Source organism: Rhinopithecus roxellana, chromosome 7 (genome assembly GCF_007565055.1).
Source record: "Rhinopithecus roxellana isolate Shanxi Qingling chromosome 7, ASM756505v1, whole genome shotgun sequence".
Classification (NCBI taxonomy): domain Eukaryota; kingdom Metazoa; phylum Chordata; class Mammalia; order Primates; family Cercopithecidae; genus Rhinopithecus; species Rhinopithecus roxellana.
In genome coordinates, this window is record NC_044555.1 from 112737529 (window position 1) to 112757737 (window position 20209).

Sequence of the window (20209 nt, forward strand, 5' to 3'; positions counted from 1 at the left end):
GACAAAAGGATTTGGGCAAAGGTTAGTCTTGTTTTATTTCAATGTGTTTTTGCTTTTTTAAAAAAATAGCGTGCACGAGAGAGGAAACAGCATTGGTTTTAGCTTCTTGCAGACATTTTTCTGGAGCTCCAGCATGTGACTGCTTAAAGACATCTCAGTAAAAGTGAACGAGCTGCCTATCACATAGAACTCGGAGCCATGTGTCCAATCACTGTACGTGGTCCCACCCCAGCCCTCAGCAGCAGTTCTTACTGGCTCTTCAAGGTAACCAGCACAAAATAAGCTCCCTCTCATCTTTCCCTCCCAGAGAACAGATTTACTCCCTTTTACTCACACGTACTGCCAGATTGCCTAGTTCTATAATCTTACAGCAGTAACAACAACAATAACAAGAAGAGCAGGCATAAACCAAATACATCATTTCACTACCGAAGTCTAGAAATTAACCTTGTTTAATACTCTCGTGTGTGCTCTCTAAGGGAGGCAATTCATCACCCTATGCACACTTTTCAGTTATTCTAGTTATTACTTCTAGAATGTTTAAAGTACCTTATAAAACATAAAAGTTTGGTTACTTACTATAAGAATAATTTATGTTCCTATAACTTTTCTTTTTTAATAATTAGGGTAAAGAGAGGCAGTAACAAATAAGAGAGACCCTTGACTAAAAGCCATTATGTATGTGTCAGACTTCTTACATATATATATATATATGATTTAGCCTTCATAACATTGTAGTAAACTAGATATTATTCCCTTTTTACAGAGGAGCAAACTGAAGCACAGTTGGTAAGCAGCGGTAGTACGGCCTGTCTGGATCCTAAGGGCAAACTCTTTCTAGACACTTAACACTTCATAGACTGAATGCACACTCAGATTTGCTGTTTGCCATTCAGGGATGATTTGACCTTGATGTTTCCAAAATGGAACAAATAACATTTGAAACAAGTTGCTGGAAACAATTTTGCATATACAGTCCACCGAAAGGCAAGTATTCTTATCTACTATCAGACAAATGTTGACAGGCACTTGACTTTGATAAGGTCTGAACCACCTCTGCAGAATATGTTGGGGAAAAAAATCTCATGACCTCAAGCTATAGAGAATAGTTGGCAACAGTATGAGCCACTTCCACACTCTTCCTCCCATATCCCCACCTTAAAAAGTACAGACAGTATGAGTTGCCAAGCAACTTGTCAAGTGACCTCAGGAAGACAGCCCAAAGCAGTACCCCTTCCTTGTGGTTTGCCCTTTTTGTCACATATATATCTCTTCCCCTCCCCTCTCTCTCACTCAGCTACAGTCACTGAAATTTCTACCAAGTAACTAGTTCAAACATTTTTTTGGACTTCAAATGGCATTGGACCATCCTTTTAGATGCTACTTATCCATGGCCTCCAGGATCAGTCCAATTCCAGAGACCCTTCAAGGTGAAACCATTTTTTTACTAGCTAAGATTCAAATTCTTTACTCTGGTCAAGTCCTATCCATATAAGCAAAACATATGTGTCTTATGTTATAGTTCTAGGCTTCAGAATGAATCCAATTAATCCCACTCATATCTGTTCCTAGGCCTCACTTAATTCATTTATGAGAAACAAAAACATAGGAAAGAATCAAGGAAAGTTAACAGCTACATATGCTCTTACTTAACACCCAAACATATGCCATCTCCTGTATAAGGCCTTCTCCACCAGTCAGAATTTCTTTTCAAAATAGTCATTTACGAACATGTCTTACCCTTTCTACTAGACTGAGAGTTCTTTCAGCCCAGTAGCCATTCCATATTTACCTTTGTAACTTATGTTGTATATATCACAGTGCTACATATGTCTATTCAATGAGTACCCCGTGCTGTATTTATTGTGTGTATATTAATGCATGTGTATAGGCATGAAACTAAGTTCAGCACTGAGAATATATATATATATAAAATTAGAAACTTTCTGAAAGCTTAAGTTACCTTTGATGACAAAAGTGCTAATATCAGTTGCTTACAATACTGCAAAGTACATACACAAACATTTCTTGTGGACCATAAATCATCTGTTAAAAGTCTGAACCTATATTCTCATAATATAAAAACATGTATGGAGCCAAAGATATAATTTTGTCAAAATAAAACCAACTATAGTTTTTAAAATAGCAGTCTGTGCTAAGAGCTTTGTTAGAAAATAAATCATTTACACACCTATGGATGTTCACTGTCATTCAACAATAATAAAAGTCTTACTTTCCTTATCATAATTTTAATTCACACTGTCGTTTTTTTCCTATGGTCAATTTTTACCTTCTTATTTGTGTGTTGTGTTATCTCGATATTATTAGTGAGCAAGTTTATATTTTAAACCATAATATCAATTACATTATATTAATCTTTGAAAGAAAAAGAGTGGCATTTAAAGCCTTTTTGATGATTGGTTTTTTATTAAATTAGCTAGTGTTATTTCAACATTTCTCCAAAATACATCTAAAGATCACATTAGAAATTAGCTGGGAATTTGCTATATGAATAAGTGAATGAAGGGAAAATTTAGGTAAAAGACTGCATGAAATGTACCTGAGAGGAGAGATTTCCAAATTCTAGTCTATATTGAAAAGTGAGTTAGTGTCTTTTTCCTTAAAAGACAAAAGTTGTCAGCAGGTGACAATTTTGTACCTATGAAGTTTAAGGTTGGAAAATACTTGAAACAATAAGGATTTCAAATCATTGCAGATTTTAAATTTTTTCACTTACACGGTAACACCCAGGAAAGGCTGTATTTAGCAGTATACTTGATCATGGTGAAAGAAAGGATTAATCCTTTTGTTAGATATTGTTTTAAGTCATGATTTAAAGCTATGCTGTCCAATGATTCAAAATTATTCATACAGTCTTAAATGAATAACATGACTAAGGTGCTCATTCATAAACTTGATGACATTTAGATTTTGAAATTATATTCTACCCCCTCAATTGCCTGAAAATTACCCTATGTCAGTATCACAGTAATCACACCAATGCAATCCATGCAAATATAAGTCTCCATTCTCTCCATCTGTCCTTAAAAACCCCACTCAGCAGTTTGTGCTATAGCACCATGCTGCAGCATCCCAGCAGTTGAACTTGGGAATAGGCTTTCCAGGAGTGCAGACAGAGCCCTTACCGCATTCCTTCTGAACCTCATCTTGCCTCTCGGGGGATTTGCTTCTGCCATTTCGCCTATACACAATTACACTCTTCTTTTCCAATTGTCAATGCAACATTGATGAAATATGAGCTGCTTCTTGGGTAGTATTTAAAAACGGCAGCCAAAAATCTCTATCAAACAAAGCTGCCGTAGCTGCTTCCATTAGCACAGCGGCAGCAGCACTGGGGAGAAAAAAAAAAAAAAAAAAAAGGCACTATCCCTGATTAGTCAGCTGACAGATCCTTCCCTTCTGCTCGTTGTAATTCAGAGTTAACACATTCCTCCAATTACTTAGCCTGATTGACCCTTGTGGATTAGCTTGTGCTGGACTGCTCAAGAAGATCAGGCATGTCCTAAGGAGAAAAAAACCCAGCTCTCTTCCTAGGAGCAGGCTTGATGGGACTGGCTTTCTCCTCTGCGCAGTTTGATTTTTAAGGTGGAATGCTAAGAATCTTTGTGAAGGTAGTATTAACTCTTGCTTTTTACTCTCATCCTACCCTGGTATGTGACTTGAATTTCAATTCTGTTTTGTTTATTCTGTTATTAAATTATATTCTGGGTTCAAGCCTTGTAAAAGGATATAGTTTGCAAAATTTTGTCCTGATAATAATCTAGAAAGAATAGAACATGCAAACTTTCTAAGATGGATACGATTCTCTCCCAAATTAACCTTTCCCCAAAATGTATAACTAAAACAAATTCTCCTCTCATTAATGATGAAATACAACCTAAATGCTTTTATTTGTTTTGAAACCTACAAATAAAGGTATTCAAATTGAATTGTATGATTATTTCACAGACACTTGTTTGAAATAATACACCACAGGCAATTATACCTAGCCACACTTCACTAGAAATCCTTTCTGAATGCCAACTTTTGCACTTGAAATTAGCTTGCATTCAATATTTACCTTTATTTCAAACAGTAAACAATAGTTATTAATGGTTGAGATGTAATCAATGTGCTCTTGAATATGAGTATAGAAACTATACCACAAGCAAAAACATTTAACATGTTACAAAAGAAACATCTAACACAACCTATAGCCAGTTACATGTGGTCAGCATCTGCACCCCTCCCTTGCCCAGCATGATCAATTTGGCAGTTATGAAAATAAAGGGACCCTGAGATCCAAGTTCTTTACTGAGCATAGGTCATAATTCTCCACTGAGAAAGCAGCCCTGGGAATACAGAAAGAGGAGTATCACTCCCCAGCAAATAAGTAATTACCCTCTGCTGACTTCAAAATGACAGGATCATGACCTAATCTTATATTTATCTTTTATGAAAAATAGAACCTCTGTTATAAGCCACCTATTCTGAATAATAAAAATAAAACTCTACTAAAAAACTAATGTCATGTGCCAAACCAGTCACAAAATGAAAATTAATTTAATCAGGTGGGTGCAGTGTTGGCCAAAAGAAAAAAACCTGGGTGATAAAAAAATGTTTTAATGCAACAAGTGCTCTATTTAGTATAAGAGAAGCAATTATTAGCAGAAACCAAGGTCTACTCAACAAGCCCAAGGACCAATCCTAAAAGACCAGAGCATAGGAAATAGCTTTTACTTTATTTAGCCCCACTGACAAGGCTCAATCATATATGGAGGACAGATTTACTCTCTCAAAAGCAATTTTACATTTTTCTAAATAACATTGAATGTATTTGTCTATTTGTAAGCCAGTTGGAAAATAATAGAAACCATCACCAGCTGGAATTCTGGACATTTCAATTCTTGCTCTGGCTCTTTTGGTTACTTAGATATTTGACCTTGGATTCATCACATAACCATTCCAAAGTACACATAATGTGATTTCATCATCTATAAGACAATTATAGTGACACCTACCTGCAGTACTTAATCAGGAAATGAAGAGAATCAATAATACTTAATAAATGTGAATGCTTTTGAAAAAGCACAAATATGCTATACAAAGTCAAGTTTTTTTCTATTTTATTTTAGTAATTTGAGTATATCTAATGTTAACTCCCGTCTCTACTGCTAATGATTAAACACCTCTGTTAAATAAACAGGAAACCAGCCGGGCGTGGTGGCTCAAGTCTGTAATCCCAGCACTTTGCGAGGCCGAGACGGGCGGATCACGAGGTCAGGAGATCGAGACCATCCTGGCTAACACAGTGAAACCCCGTCTCTACTAAAAAAATACAAAAAAACTAGCCGGGAGAGGTGGCGGGAGCCTGTAGTCCCAGCTACTCGGGAGGCTGAGGCAGGAGAATGGCGTAAACCTGGGAGGCGGAGCTTGCAGTGAGCTGAGATCCGGCCACTGCACTCCAGCCTGGGCGACAGAGCAAGACTCCGTCTCAAAAAAAAACAAAAAAACAGGAAACCACTTTTTGCTTATTTGTCCAAAAGGAGAAATAATTCATTCTGGGTATCAAAAGAATAATGATCTTACTCATTTTACCTTGTGAGTGCTAGAACATTGGCTTGGAAGTCCAACAACCTAGATTTTTGTTTTGCCTTTGCAACTAAATCAACTTCTTGTGGTGGGCGTGACTTCCTCAGTTAGTCAGGAGACGAAGTAAGAATTTCAGATGGCTGGCAATGTTGGAGTCTCAGAGAAAAAAAATATATTGATTCCCAGCTATTTTAGTCCAATACAGGAAGTTGGCCACAGGGCACTTCCACAGAGAGCCCCAATCTTGCCAGCTCAGAAGGAGTCTGGGGATTCCTCATCTTCCTCCTCATCTATGAAAGTGAAGTGTCAAACAATTTCGTGATATCCTTGTGAGCCTAAAAGTGTAAAAGATCATCTTGGTCATGGGCAGAATTGTACCTCTCATTGTTTTAGTTAGAGAAAATGTTTCTCTCTCTGGGTCTTGGGAAGCTGGGGACTAGATACCAGTTGGGGAGATATATCATTTTATATGTGACTCATCTCCCTACCCTATCCTAGGATAAAACAAATCTAGAAAGTTGTACACCAAAATGTTAAAAACTGCTTATTTTGGGGTGGTTGGATTACTGTTGTTTTAAACTTTCTTCTTTATACTTTTTCACATTCAATGAGTATGCAACACATCTATTTCCACTAAAAAGAAAAAGGTTCCATAAAAACTTGCCTTGTTCTGAAAGGCACATAGAACCATGAATCTCTTCTCACTCATAACTGGAACCACAAACCACTCACTCATTCTTACTAGGTTTTATTTTGGGTAGAGTTATTTATCTTAGTGTCTGCTACAACCTCTTCTTCTACTTTCCCTCCTCATATTCCATCAATTTTTATTGTCTCCATCACTACCAAAGTAATCTATACCTCCCAAAACAGAAAGTGTAATATAAAACAAAAATAAACAGTTATCGTATAATGCATAGATACTTACTGAGATTTTTTGGAGAGAGATTTTAAGAGAAGACCACGTATCCAATCTTCGATCCAGAATAATGGTAAACTGGGAGTCCGGTCCATTTTGCCTGAATGATACGAAGAAATAATAACTTTTTCTTAATAATAATGCAAATTTGTTATATATGTCTTCGTTCTATTTCTGATTATTTCATCTACATTTGATGTCTTGACCGAAGACAGAATTGGAATTGGAAAGCTATCATAAAGTACTATCTTAGAAAACTAATTTGAAGACATATTCCCTTACTCACTATTTAAAATTTCTTTTGCAGCATTAATGTCAATCTTTTAAATAGGAAAGTGATAGTGTAATGAAGATATGTCACTGAAATTGATTTGGAATACTGTAATCTTGGGTGTGGGAAAACTCAAAAGATAACTGTCCTTCATGATATCAGATTTAACTTTCCGTGTAATTCATCATGAGTCAATGATCCATTCACTCATTCAAAATCACACTGCTAAATCTATTTTTCTAACTCTGCTCCTGAGGAAATGCAGTTTAATGGAAAATATAACTTCTATTTGCCCTAAAAAGATCACTTTCAAGCTTCAATAGGTACATTGTAAGTTTCATTTTCTGGATTTGATTTTTGTTCGTGAGACTTGGAATTTTATCATCCTAGATTTGTGTCCTCTTGTTCTTCAGGGTTAGCAACGAGAAAATGCTTCCTTTGAAAATTTTGTCTTTAACACACATAAAATCTCTAAGAAACCTTTTGAAACTTTCCATTTTAAAGCATTCTAGTTCCAAATAATTTTTAATATCAAGACATTCCTCCTAGTATCTCCCAGTACCACTATTGAATCTACTTAAGATTCAGTCTTGTGTTACATTCAGAAGAAATGAAAAATGGCTGTCCTCACTCTTGGCTGGTAATATTTCCTTTTAAGCAAATTAAAGCATATATGTATGATCATCATTCTCTACCTATGTTCTTTTCCATGGGAACAAATACTCCTAGATCCCCAATTTTATTTTCATAGATCCTCAGTATAATTTTTGTAACAATTTAGATAGCTGCCAGCTTCTCCTTCTAAGTTGTACTTCTTATCTACTCTGAAGTTAAGTCAGTTGGTTATTCACCATGATAATAATAGCTATATTAAGCCATTTCCCTGTTACGACATTCAGATGGATATCTGATATAAAGCGAATTGAAAAAACATAATGAAATACTATACCTTGCAATAGATGTCAGGTAAGTAAGTACTTTTGCTATTACTTCCTCTGGTATACATCTAAAATTACAGTTTTCTGGAAATGTAATGATCCAAGCATTGTCCTTTCCCCGGCCACCTACAACAATAGAAAAAAAATCAACTGAATTAAAAATGTATGTAACAACGAGGCAGGGAAGAAGATTTTAGATTTGAATACTGTTTTGCAGCAACACAACTTTTTTATAAAGATGATGATCTCCACAAAAAACCAAAATGGCTCCAAGTTCCTGACACTTCAGGTTTAAAAGGTGGCAGAGTAGTTTCTCAATAAAAAAAATTAAAAGAAAGAGAGTAAAATGAATGAATATAGTCAGAAGAAAATGTCATGAAATGCATATAATAAATACAGTTGAAAATGGCTGATTCCCCAATCTGGACAACCAAGGGGTTGGGAAATAACTCTTTCTATACCAACGAGCCTAAATTTAAAATAAGTGAATGATGGCTTGACAGCAAGTGGAAAACTTGATTTAATCGATCTCTTAGTGTCATGGTGAGCAGGAAAAGATACAGAGCACCCTATAGGAAATAGGTGATGGTCTAATGTGTTTATGGAAGAAACAACAAAAGTAATGATGGCAGGAATGATATAGGAATTGTATTAATGCAAAGAAAGATCACAAATTATCTGTGGGTTAAAATTCAATGTTCAGTCTGGGTAGGGGTCCAGGGAGAGGTGTAGGGTTGTGGAAGCTCCCCGCAGACCCATGCAGCCATTAACCTGGAGCAGTGGCATCCAGCAGTATCTTGACCAAGTGGGTGACCTTGACCCCTGGAAAGCATGGATCCCAGGGCTCATAGGTGAGGCTGCCCTAAGCCCATTTCCATAGGAACCAAGAATAGTGGTACTGTCATAGGGGTTCTTGGGGAGGGAATGGCTGCACTGTCTCTGGGCTTTCATTTCAGTCTCTCCCCCGTTTCTCCATCCAGCCCAATAGACCTCTATGCAGCCTGAAGGATGAGAAATATTGAAAATAAAAGCCATCTAAAAGTGCAGAGATGAGCCTTACATGTGTTTCAGGTTCACATCCGCAGCCAGTCTAGCACCTACACAGAGAGTGAATGCTCAATAAATATTAAGTGCTAAATAGAATTTGAAGAATTATTTTAGGAGGAAAGTTGCAAGGTGGCCTTTGAATGTAGCTCACTAATAGAAATTTTTTTCGTTCAGTTGTAATTTTTATTTGGCTGAATTTAAGTGAATAAAGATGTAAAAATATTTTTAATTCAATCTGCAATAAAAATATGACAATATAAAAGGATATAGGCCGGGCACAGTGACCCATGCCTATAACCCCAGCACTTTGGGAGGCCACAGCCAGAGGATCACTTGAGGTCAGGAGTACGAGACCAGCCTGGCCAACATGTTGAAACCCTGTCTCTACCAAAAATACAAAAATTAGCCGGGTGTGGGGGCGCACGCCTGTAATCCCAGCTACTCAGCAGGCTGAAGCAGGAGAATCGGTTGAACCTGGGAGGCAGAGGTTGCAGTGAGCCAAGATTATGCCACTGCACTCCAGCCTGGGCGACAGAGCAAGACTCCATCTCCCTGCCCCCTGCCCCCCAAAAAGAAAAAGAAAAGTATATAAAATGGAATCATAACAATACTCAACCCAAAAGAAGACAGAAATGGAGGAAAACAAAGAACACATGGGACAAATGGAAAAATCTACCATCTCATTATTTTTATTTTGCTTTTATAAGATCATAAGATGGTAGATTTAAATCCATCCATATGAATAATCACACAAAATGTCAATGATCCAGGCACTGCAATTAAAAGTCAAAGATCATCAAACTGGATAAAAAGAAAGACCAAATTATATCCTGCCCACAAGAAACACACGTTTTAAATATAAAAGTACAAATGCATTAAAAGCAAAGGATAGAAAAAGATATACCATGACAGTGCTAATCAAAACAAAGCTGTTTAATATTTGACAAAGTCGATTTCAGAGTCAAAAATATTACCAGATATTAAAATGATCATTTGATCATGATAAAGTGGTCAATTCCTCAATGGGACAAAATCCTAAATGCTTATGCACCTAATAACAGAGCTTCAAAATACACAAAGCAAAAACTGATAGAGCTGCAAGAAGAAATAGACAAATTCACAATTTTAGTCAGAAATTTCACCACCCATCTCTCAATAATTGATAGAACAAGTAGACGAAGAATTTGCAAGGATATTGTATACCTGAACAACAGTCTCAACCAACATGACCTAATTGACATTTCTAGAACACTTCATCCAACAAAAGCAGAATACACTTTCTTCTCTAGTGCACATGGAAAAAGATCAAATTAATTATTTGCCTCAATATTTACCAAGGGAAACTTGAGAGAGAGTATTCATTCCCAAATTATTTTTAATCAAACTAGTCCAAAGTATTAAATCAAAGGGTTATTAATCTTCACTATATGATATTCTAGAATTAAAGAGTAGAGTGAAAATAATCATTGAGAATAATGGCATCCACTGAAGAGTTTTTAAGAAACTCAAAGGAGAAATTGTACAATTCTGAACCAAGAGATTTAGTGAATCTTTAAACAAAGGGCCTCTATAGGTAGAGTATGGTATAGAACTAGTAATAGAAATGATATGTAATATATAATGTAATAAATATCTTAAATATAACATAACTACATACTTGCCAAGCAAGCTGGTGAGCACTCTAGTTAAGGACAGAACCATCTAGCACTTAGGCAAACTATACTTATCAAAGGAAAGGTGGCAAGGCTCTTATAAGAGTAAGTTATCATTGACTAATCTATAAATGATTATTACCACTAAACACCTACAAGTACTGTCCTAGGTAGTAAACTTGTGAGAAGAGATCAAAGGAGATATCTATATTCCAAATTGGGAAGTTTTAATTATTTTTTACCATTGGGAACCCTTTCTTCAAAGGAAGCTATAGGCAGATGCATTTTTAAAACAAATACAAAAAGCAGTTAAGGAAGGAAAGGTGTAGAGAGGGATCTGGATGAGTGCAGCAAGCCTTGAGGATGGTTCTATTTAGAACACAGTTTGGAAAACATAGATAATCTTAAGTAAAATCTCCAAAACTTAAAAGTGAACCTAACATACTGCTAAATTTACTGACACTGTCACACATTTATGCCACTTATAAAATAAAACATAAAGCCATATTAATTAAGTCATCATTAATTCACAGTTACCACTAATTAGAATCATTTTTAATTAAGCTTTATCATAGGTGTAATTATAATCATTTAAAAGCAGAGGTCAGGCTGGGTGCGATGGCTCATGCCTGTAATCACAGCACTTTGAGAAGTCAGGATGGGAGGATCGCTTGAGGCCAGGAGTTCAAGACCAGCCTAGGCAACACAGCAAAACCCTTTCGCCACAAAAAATAAAAATTAGCTAGGTGTGGTGGCACACTCCTATAGTTCCAGTGACTCAGGAGGCTGAGGTGGAAGGATCACTTGAACCAAGCAGTTTAAGGTTACATTGAGCTATGATCATACCACTGCACTGGAGCCTGGGCAAAAGAGCAGGATGCTGTCTTTAAAAATAATAATAATGATAATAAAAGCAGAGGCCAGATTGAAGTGTCCAATTAGGATCACTTATAAAGTAAAAGCTTGTTTAGTAAACTGAGCATGTAGGTGCCATTTTTCTGAGAATTAATTAAACTATTTAGAAGGAATAAGATAGTTTCTTATACTCTCAATACCTAAGAAGCACTCATCTTTATAAAAACAATGTATTAATATATACCGGCAAGTTTTCTTTATCTGTTTAATATGATAAATATAATACTTAATGATATAATTCTAATTACTCTAATACCTGAAAGTAATTTGCTTGTTTTTAAGCAAAACTTTCCCCAAAGTCTGACCAGAAGCTAAAGGGGCGGGATGGTTTACCATAGTTATGTCTCTAAAAATGTGTAATGCTATTTAGTGGCATTATTCACAACAGCCAAATGGTAGAAGCGACCAAAGTATCTATCAATGGATGAACAGATAAACAAAGTGTGGAATATACATAAAATGGAATATTATTCAGCCTTAAAAAAGAAGTTCTGATACATGCTACAACATCGATGAAACTTGAAGACCTTATGCTAAGTGAACTAAGCCAGTCACAAAAAGACATATACCATATGATTTATTTACATCAGGTACCTAGGATAGTCAAATTCATAGAGAAAGAAAGTAAAATTGTGGTTAACGGGGCTAGAGAGAGGACGGAATGAAACGGGGAGTAATTGTTTAATGGATATAGAGCTTCAATTTTGCAAGGTCTGAAACTCTGGAGATGGTGGTGGCAATGGTGGCACAAAAATGTAAACATACTTAATGTCATTGAATTGTACTCTTAAAAATGGTTAAAATGATAAGTTGTATGTTAAATTGATTTTACCATAATTGCTAAAAATTATATACAAGTGTATATACATATTTAAGAAAAATCAACTTTCTTTATAACGTGTAAATGAAATCCTAAAAAAAAAAATACTTAGTGCATGCTGATTATTTGGTGCAACTTGCCAGCATTTGTAATACACAATTGAGTAATCAAAGAAGCTATGTCAGCTGCTCCCCTCCCACCCAGCCTGCACCCACCTAGGAGACATATTCTACTTTTAACTATCATAGATTTCTGAAGACTCGTCTGAAAGTCAAATGTGTAAGAGTGGTAAGGTCATTTTTACTCATATATCTAAAATGCTTAAAACCTCCAATTATTCTCTAAATGTCCATTTGTTTAGCAACTAGGTGCACAATGTATAAATGTTTATTAAAATAGTGCTTCTCAAATGAAGATATATATAATAGCTCTATATATAGAGCGAGAGCTATTTATATAATAGGTACCAAACTAACTGCTAATCAAGTCATATATCTGGACAATATATAAGAAAGTTTGCTTACCAGACAAGAAGGCGATGTCTTGCATTAAGAAATGGCTGATGTCTTTTATACGGAGGAGCAGATCAGTTTCTATGACAAACAAGAAAATAGAAGAAATGACATACATGTTAAGGTACAGCCTTACATGATTTTAGACACATGTTTTCTCACTGTGTCTAAAGTTATTCTGGGAGTCCCACAGGTCTGTGTCCACAGACACTGCCGATCTCTTTCCTCCTCTCAACTACATGGCAAAGAAATCACATTCGAAAATATCACTGAATAAAGAGAACCAGTGACCTACTTCTCAGAATCTATGCCCAAAACATAAACTACTCTCCCTCACCAGAAAGCCAAGGACAAAGGCACAAACTCCAGGACATTCGGATTGATTTGAAGGGTAGATGGTCATGGGGAGACACTGTAACAGATTGTCTTCTACTCCCGATAATGCCTTTCATTCTACAAAGCTTCATTAGCAATTACAAAGCGCTTTTTGGATTTTTGGATTTTTTAATCTTATCAAATCCTTAAAAAATCTCTAAGGTAAGTATTGTTATCCCATTTACAAGTGGTTAACCATACAGGCTTCTTAGTCTAGATAGACGTGGATTCAAATCCAGCTTGTTGCATTTACTGGCCACGCAAACATGGGCAAGTTAGTTAGCCTCTCCAAACCTTAGTTTCCTCAGCTATAAACTGGGCATAATGATATCTACCTCACAAGGTACCATGCAAACGAAATGTGAAATACCTGGCATAATGGTAGGTGTTCAATAAAAAGTAGCGCATTAACTCATTTTTTTTATCATTACACATGGAACAATGTCCATGCATTGTTCAATGTGCTTTGATTGTCCCAGATCTTAAGTGTTAACTTACAATGCTCAATTCTACTGAACTCTATAGGGGCCAAAAATCAAAGTGCACTACCTGCCTGTGGTCCATGAACAAGGGTAACTTTTTAAAAGAAAATGGGTCATCAAACTAGGCTATTTTGGCTTGTCGGTTTTAACGCCTGTGGGTCCACATCTCTTACTGAAGCCATATTTTTCACCTGCTCTCTGATACAAAGTGCCTTCAAATTCCTGGTCTCTGGTGGTGTCAGGTTGATGATGCAGTACCCTTCTTAGTGCTCTTCAAATCACACCACATGGATGTGGTTTATAAAAGACAATCCTCAAGGGAATTTAAAAAAAAAAACAAGTTCTCAATGGTTCCATAATACACAGTGGAACAGGTTATCTGTTATAGACAATCCTCCGACACATGATTTGAAACAAAGCAATTTTAATTGACGTTTATTTTCATAAGATACATGTCATTACAAATATCTAGTTTGTCAAGACATAAAGTCATTTCTTAAAAATGTTTTGTAATTTTATATACTTTGACTCGATATATTTCAGACCAAGGCATGCACATTTACACTCGCAGTTATTCTTTCCAAGCTAGATGTTTAATCAGATAAAAGAATGTGTTTATAACAGCTACAAACATGTGTCACATATTGACATTTTTAGACATGGAGCCATGGAAGAAGGGTGAGAATGAGGTTAATACAAAAAATACAAGAACTCTCTCTCCCCTCAGGAGCCTGCAAAAGTGGCAATAGCTAAAACGTGTTCTACTTTTTAAATGAGAGAGCACCAGACATAAAAATATTCCTACATAATAAGAGACCCAAATTCCTCCCTTGCTTTGATCAGTAGGAACAAGGATAAAGACAAATTGATGTATTTTATGTCAGGTGGCAGATCTGGAAGTATTAATATGTACGACTTGATTCCTCTGATACCACTTAGACTCTTGCAGAGCTATGGAAACTATGTCCACTTACTCTACAATTTAAGCACTCATGTAATGAGAGAGGCTTCAGGACACAAAACAAAAGTTTGTGGGCTGGGAGTGGGAGCACCAGGGCCTAGTGTGGGCTTGACCACTTAGCTGCTCTGCAATTTTCAACAAGTCACTCCCCACCCCTCACTTCATTACCTCCATTTTATGTTTCTTATTGAGGTAAAATATGCATATAAAATTTATCATTTTAAGTGTACAGTTCACTGGTAATAAATACATTTATATTCTTTTTTCCCCTTCATCCTCTCCCCTCTACCCTTCCCAGCCTCTGGTAACTACCAATCTACTCTCTGTCTTCATGAGATCCATTTTTTTAGCTCTCACATATTACTGAGAACATGCAGTATTTGTGTGTCTGTGTTTGGCTGGCTTCACTTAACATAATTGCCACCAGTTCCATTCATTTGGCTGCAAATAAGAGGATTTCATTCTGTTTCATGTATGAATAACATTCCATAGTGTATATATACCATATTTTCCTTATCCATTCATCTGTTGAATGGCACTTAGGTTGATTCCATATTTTGGCTGTTGCAAATAGTGCTGCAATAAACATGGGAGTGTAAATATCTCTTTAATATATTGACTTTCTTTCTTTTGAATATACACCCAGAAGTGGAATTGTTGGATTCTATGGTAGTTCTGTGTTTTGTTTTTTGAAAAACCTCCATACTGTTCTTCACAGCAGCTGTACTAGTTTACTTTCCCACCAACAGTGTGCAAGAATTCCCCTTTCTCCACACCCTCACCAGCATCTGTTATTGCCTGTCTTTTTGATATAAGCCATTTTAACTGGGGTGAGATATGTCATTGTAGTTTTGGTTTCCATTTTTCTGAGGATAGTGATGTCGAACACTTCTTCATATCATGTCTTCTTTTGAGAAATGTCTATTCAGATCTTTTGCCCATTTTATAAATTGAATTATTTGGGTCCTTTGCTATTGAGTTGTTTGAGCTCCTTATATACTCTGGTTATTAATCCCTTGTCAAATGGATAGTTCGCAAATATTTTCTTTCATTCTGTGAATTGTCTCCTCACTTTGTTGCTTGTTTCCTTTGCTATGCAGAAGTTTTTTGGCTTGCTATGATCCCATTTGTCTATCTTTGCTGTGGTTGCCTATGCTTTTGAGGTGTTGCACAAAAAACTCTGCCCAGACCAATGTTCTGGAAAGTTTCCCCAACATTTTCATCTAGTACTTTCATAGTTTCAGGTCTTCAATTTAAGTCTTTAATGCATTTTTATTTGATTTTTGTGTATGGTGAGAGATAGGGATCTAGTTTCATTCTTCCACATACAGTTATCCAGTTTTTCCAGCATCATTTATTGAAAATATTTCCTTTCCCCATTGTAGATTCTTAGCACCTTTGTCAAAGATGAATTGGCTGTAAAAGTATGGATTTGTAGCTGGGTTCTCTATTCTGTTCCATTGGCCTATGTGTCTGTTTTATGCCAGTATCATGCTGTTATGGTTACTACAGCTTTGTAGCAAATTTTGAAGTTACGTAGTATAATGCCTGCAGCTTTGTTCTTTTTGGTCAGGACTGCTTTGGCCATTTCAGTTCTTTTGTGGTTCTATATACATTATTAGAATTTTTTTCTATTTATCTGAAGTATGCCCTGGAATTTGATAGAGATTGCATCGAATGTGTAAATTTCTGCAGGTAGTATTGTCATTTTAACAATATTAATTCTTCGGATCCATGAGAGTGAAATATCTTTCCAATTTTTTGTGTCCTCTTCTATTTCTTTCATCAAATTTTATAGTTTTCCTTATATGGACCTTTCACTTTTTTGTTAGATTGATTCCCAGGTATTTTATATTTTTGTAGCTATTGTAAATGTGATCAGATTGTTTTCTTGATTTCTTTTACAGATTGTTTGCTGTTGGTGTATATAAATGCTACTGACTTTTGTACATTGATTTTGTATTCTGCACCTTTACTGAATTTATCAGTTTTAACAGTTTTTTGATAGAGTCTTTAGGTTTTTCCGGGTACAAGATCATGTCATCTACAAACAAAGCTAACAAGCCTTTTTTCTTTCCAGTATGGATGCCCTTTATTTCTTTCTCTTGCCTAGTCGCTCTGGCCAGGACTTCCAGTGTTATGCTGAATAAAAGTGGCAAAAGTGGGCATCCTTGTCTTGCTCCAGTTCTTGGCAGAAAGGCCTTCAATTTTTCCACATTCAGTACAATATTAGCTGTGGTCATTACTCCCACTTTAGGAATGAGGGCAGTATAGTAAGTGCTGTTTGTTGTTGTTGTTGTTGTTGTTGTTATTTGAGACGGAGTCTCGCTCTGTCACCCAGGCTGAAATGCAGTGGCGCGATCTCAGCTAACTGTAAGCTCTGCCTCCCAGGTTGACACCATTCTCCTGCCTCAGCCTCCCGAGTAGCTGGGACTACAGGTGCCCCCCACCATGCCCGGCTAATTTTTTGTGTTTTTAGTAGAGAAGGGCTTTCACCCTGTTAGCCAGGATGGTCTTGATCTCCTGACCTCGTGATCCACCCACCTCGGCCTCCCAAAGTGCTGGGATTACAGGCGTGAGCCGCCGAGCCTGGCCAGTAAATGCTTTTTAAGGTACCTTACATTCTATGAGATCCAACAACGTGTAAAATCCATAGGTGTAAAAACAGACTGATGTTTTCTATCATAAAATGTAGCCCACAACTGTGCCAATAAAATAACATTTCCATACTAATGAAAAAGGATGAAATCACGGTTATAAGAGAAAATATTACCACTTTAATAAATGATCAAGTTCTGGGTTGGAAACAGACTGAAGGGGAAGGAGATAACACAACAGAAAGACAACAGAAGACACACAGTTATCAATTGAGCAGCTGCAAGGGACAAGGTAAGATTGTTGCTGAGAACAAAGAGAAACAGAAAATACTGACTTTAGATAAAGTTGTGACATTGAGTTACACCCAGCTTTGTAGCTGACCCTCTTGAATTTCCACACAGAATTTTTCCTGAAATATAAAAGTGAGAACAAATAATTTATAATGCTCCTATTGCTGACCTTCTAAATGCATTGACTGAGAGCATGAGAAATAAAAAACCTTGATCATCAAAGCTGGATCAAGTCCACATTACAGCATGTTCCTTGTTGACTAGATTTACGTTTGATAGGAAGGTTGTCAAGCTGTCCTATGCAGAAAACTCACTCTACTCACAAATAAAAAGGATCCATTCTCCTTACATTGAACTCGTTGCTAAGCCCAAAAAAGAGCTGACTTAGAAGCCAAATAAAGGGCTGTAACTCGACAGGTAACCTGACAAACACCCTTTAAAACACCCTAATGGAGCAAATCTTCATTTTCTGCTGAAAATCCATGTGCTTGTACAATCAAACACAATCAGACACAAATTGAAATCAAAAGTCAAAAAAAGCATTTCCAATTAATTCATTCCTACATATGATCCAAAAGCAAAAGAGTCCAGCAAACATATCACTAATATTTATTGTGCTATTTAAAAGGTAGTTGTGCCAATGAGGATACAAGCTTAGAAATCCAAATATTAATTTTTAAAGTTCTAAAATGTGTGGAAATAATTGATTTCGAAAGGCTCACAGAGAGAAGGAAGGTATACCCATCCAATCAGTAGCTCCAGTCTGGCTGTGTCACTTGTAAAAATGCAGAACATGGATCACTTCAATACAGCATGTACTTTAAAGCTTTTAAAGATTTATTTTGCATTCATTCACCTTTTAAACAAATATGTATTGAGTGTCTACTATATGCCAGATTCTGTTCTAAGCTGTGTTTGGACAGATGTTCTGAGAAAATACAAAAGTTCACAATCAAATAAGTTTGTGAAATACTAGGGGTTAAACGCACTGCAATATTTCCTAGTAAATACACATGTACACATTGTGACTCCTTGGGTATGGGTCATGTAAGCAGTGTTTCTCAAACCTATTTGATCAGGTTTGGTCGGTTGGTTGTTGGTTGGTTGGCTTTACCTCTCAGAGAGAGACAGAAGACAGAAAGCAAGAGAGAGAGCTATAAAGACTCTATATGAAGAAGCACTTTGTTCTAAAGTCAGAACTATCTGTAGATGAAATGACTTTCACGGAAGATAGACAACCCCTTTCCTATCACTAATAGCGTTCAAACAAAGGCCAAGCTGCTCTGTGGTAAAGATAAGAGAGGAAAATCAGGCACATAGTTGATTGGAATAGATTATCTTTTAGAATAAGATTTAATGGTATATCCTCAGTGACAGTAAGTGATTCTAGGAAAAGAAAGCAAAAAAAAAAAAAAAAATCTATATACTCATCAGTTTGGAAGGGGTCAGTAAGGGAGGTAGGAGGAACTTAGTTTTTATGTTCCAAATTTCAAATTAATAGAATTCTGAGTCATATTCATTTGTTTTGGGATTTGCTTATATTTTTTACCTTAAGAATATGTAAAAGTTCATCTTTAATATTCAAGAGTCCTCTATAAGAAGGAAGAGATTGGGGACTTAAGTGAATATTGTTCCTTCAGTAAGTTAAATTGGATTAAGCAATGTGGGGTTTTTTTCCCGTAATGAATGATTTCCTTGTGAAATTATTTTCAGCATGGAAATCAGTGTGTGGAGATGTGTTGTTAAATGCTCCAGAAAGATTATAGAAAATCTATGTAACATCCTATTGTCTCATTGTGTGACAACACAGAAATTAACTTCACAAATGTAAAATAAAAATTTCCTGACAAGAAGGACAAAGAAAGGAAACTTTCTTTGGTAACAGTTCAAGAAACTTGAAATTTAAGATACTTTATGAATAGTTACAAATAGAGGGCCAATTTTTTTTTTTTTTTTTTTTTTTTTTTTTGAGACGGAGTCTCGCTCTGCCGCCCAGGCTGGAGTGCAGTGGCCAGATCTCAGCTCACTGCAAGCTCCGCCTCCCGGGTTCACGCCATTCTCCTGCCTCAGCCTTCCGAGTAGCTGGGACTACAGGCGCCCGCCACGTCGCCCGGCTAGTTTTTTGTATTTTTAGTAGAGACGGGGTTTCACCATGTTAGCCAGGATCGTCTCGATCTCCTGACCTCGTGAACCACCATGCCTGGTCAAATGATCTTTTAAGAACTACTTCTGGCCAGGTGCGGTGGCTCACACCTGTAATCCCAGCACTTTGGGAGGCCGAGGCAGGTGGATCACGAGGTCAAGAGACGGAGACCATCCTGGCCAACATGGCGAAACCCTGTCTCTACTAAAAATACAAAAATTAGCTGGGCGTGGTGGCACGTGCCTGTAGTCCCAGCTACTCGGGAGACTGGGGCAGAAGAATTGCTTAAACCTGGGATGTGGAGGTTGCAGTGAGCTGAGATCGTGCCACTGCATTCCAGCCTGGCAACAGAGTAAGACTCCATCTTAAAAAAAAAATTAAAAATTAAAAAAATTTTTAAAGAACTATTTCTCTGAGAGTCTTTGCCTTCATGATTTGAATACATATCACCATTCCAGGAATTTAAACTATACTAAGTGTACTAGTTATTCCTATGTGGTTAATGATAGTTTAAGTAAATTGGTATCTATAAGCTTTCCCATTTTATAGAAAACATTTTTTACTTCAGATCCCAGAGTGTAACAGCAACAGTTCCAACATTTGAGCTTTATTTCACAGCGACGCTCTCTCACGTCCATTTATCCAACCTCTCTGGGGTTTGTATTCATACACAATAGAAGAATATGAGTTCTTA

At 36.5% G+C, this 20209-nt stretch overlaps 1 protein-coding gene across 7 annotated transcripts in view; it reads right to left on the minus strand.

Moving 5' to 3' along the window:
- Positions 1–20209, minus strand: part of MCF2 (MCF.2 cell line derived transforming sequence) — a 122605-nt gene that overhangs the window by 53122 nt on the left and 49274 nt on the right. For 3 of the 7 annotated variants that reach the window (XM_010388742.2, XM_010388743.1, XM_010388744.1), the window contains exons 2-4: positions 12679–12747; positions 7732–7846; positions 6521–6611 (exon numbers count right to left, since the gene is read on the minus strand). In XM_010388742.2, coding sequence (XP_010387044.1) covers positions 6521–6611; positions 7732–7846; positions 12679–12703 — 231 coding nt within the window. In that variant the 5' untranslated portion in view covers positions 12704–12747. Of the gene's footprint in view, positions 1–3146; positions 3575–6520; positions 6612–7731; positions 7847–12678; positions 12748–20209 lie in introns of those variants that run through there. The other 4 variants (XM_010388749.2, XM_010388748.2, XM_010388745.2 and 1 more) reach the window with 2 other exon arrangements.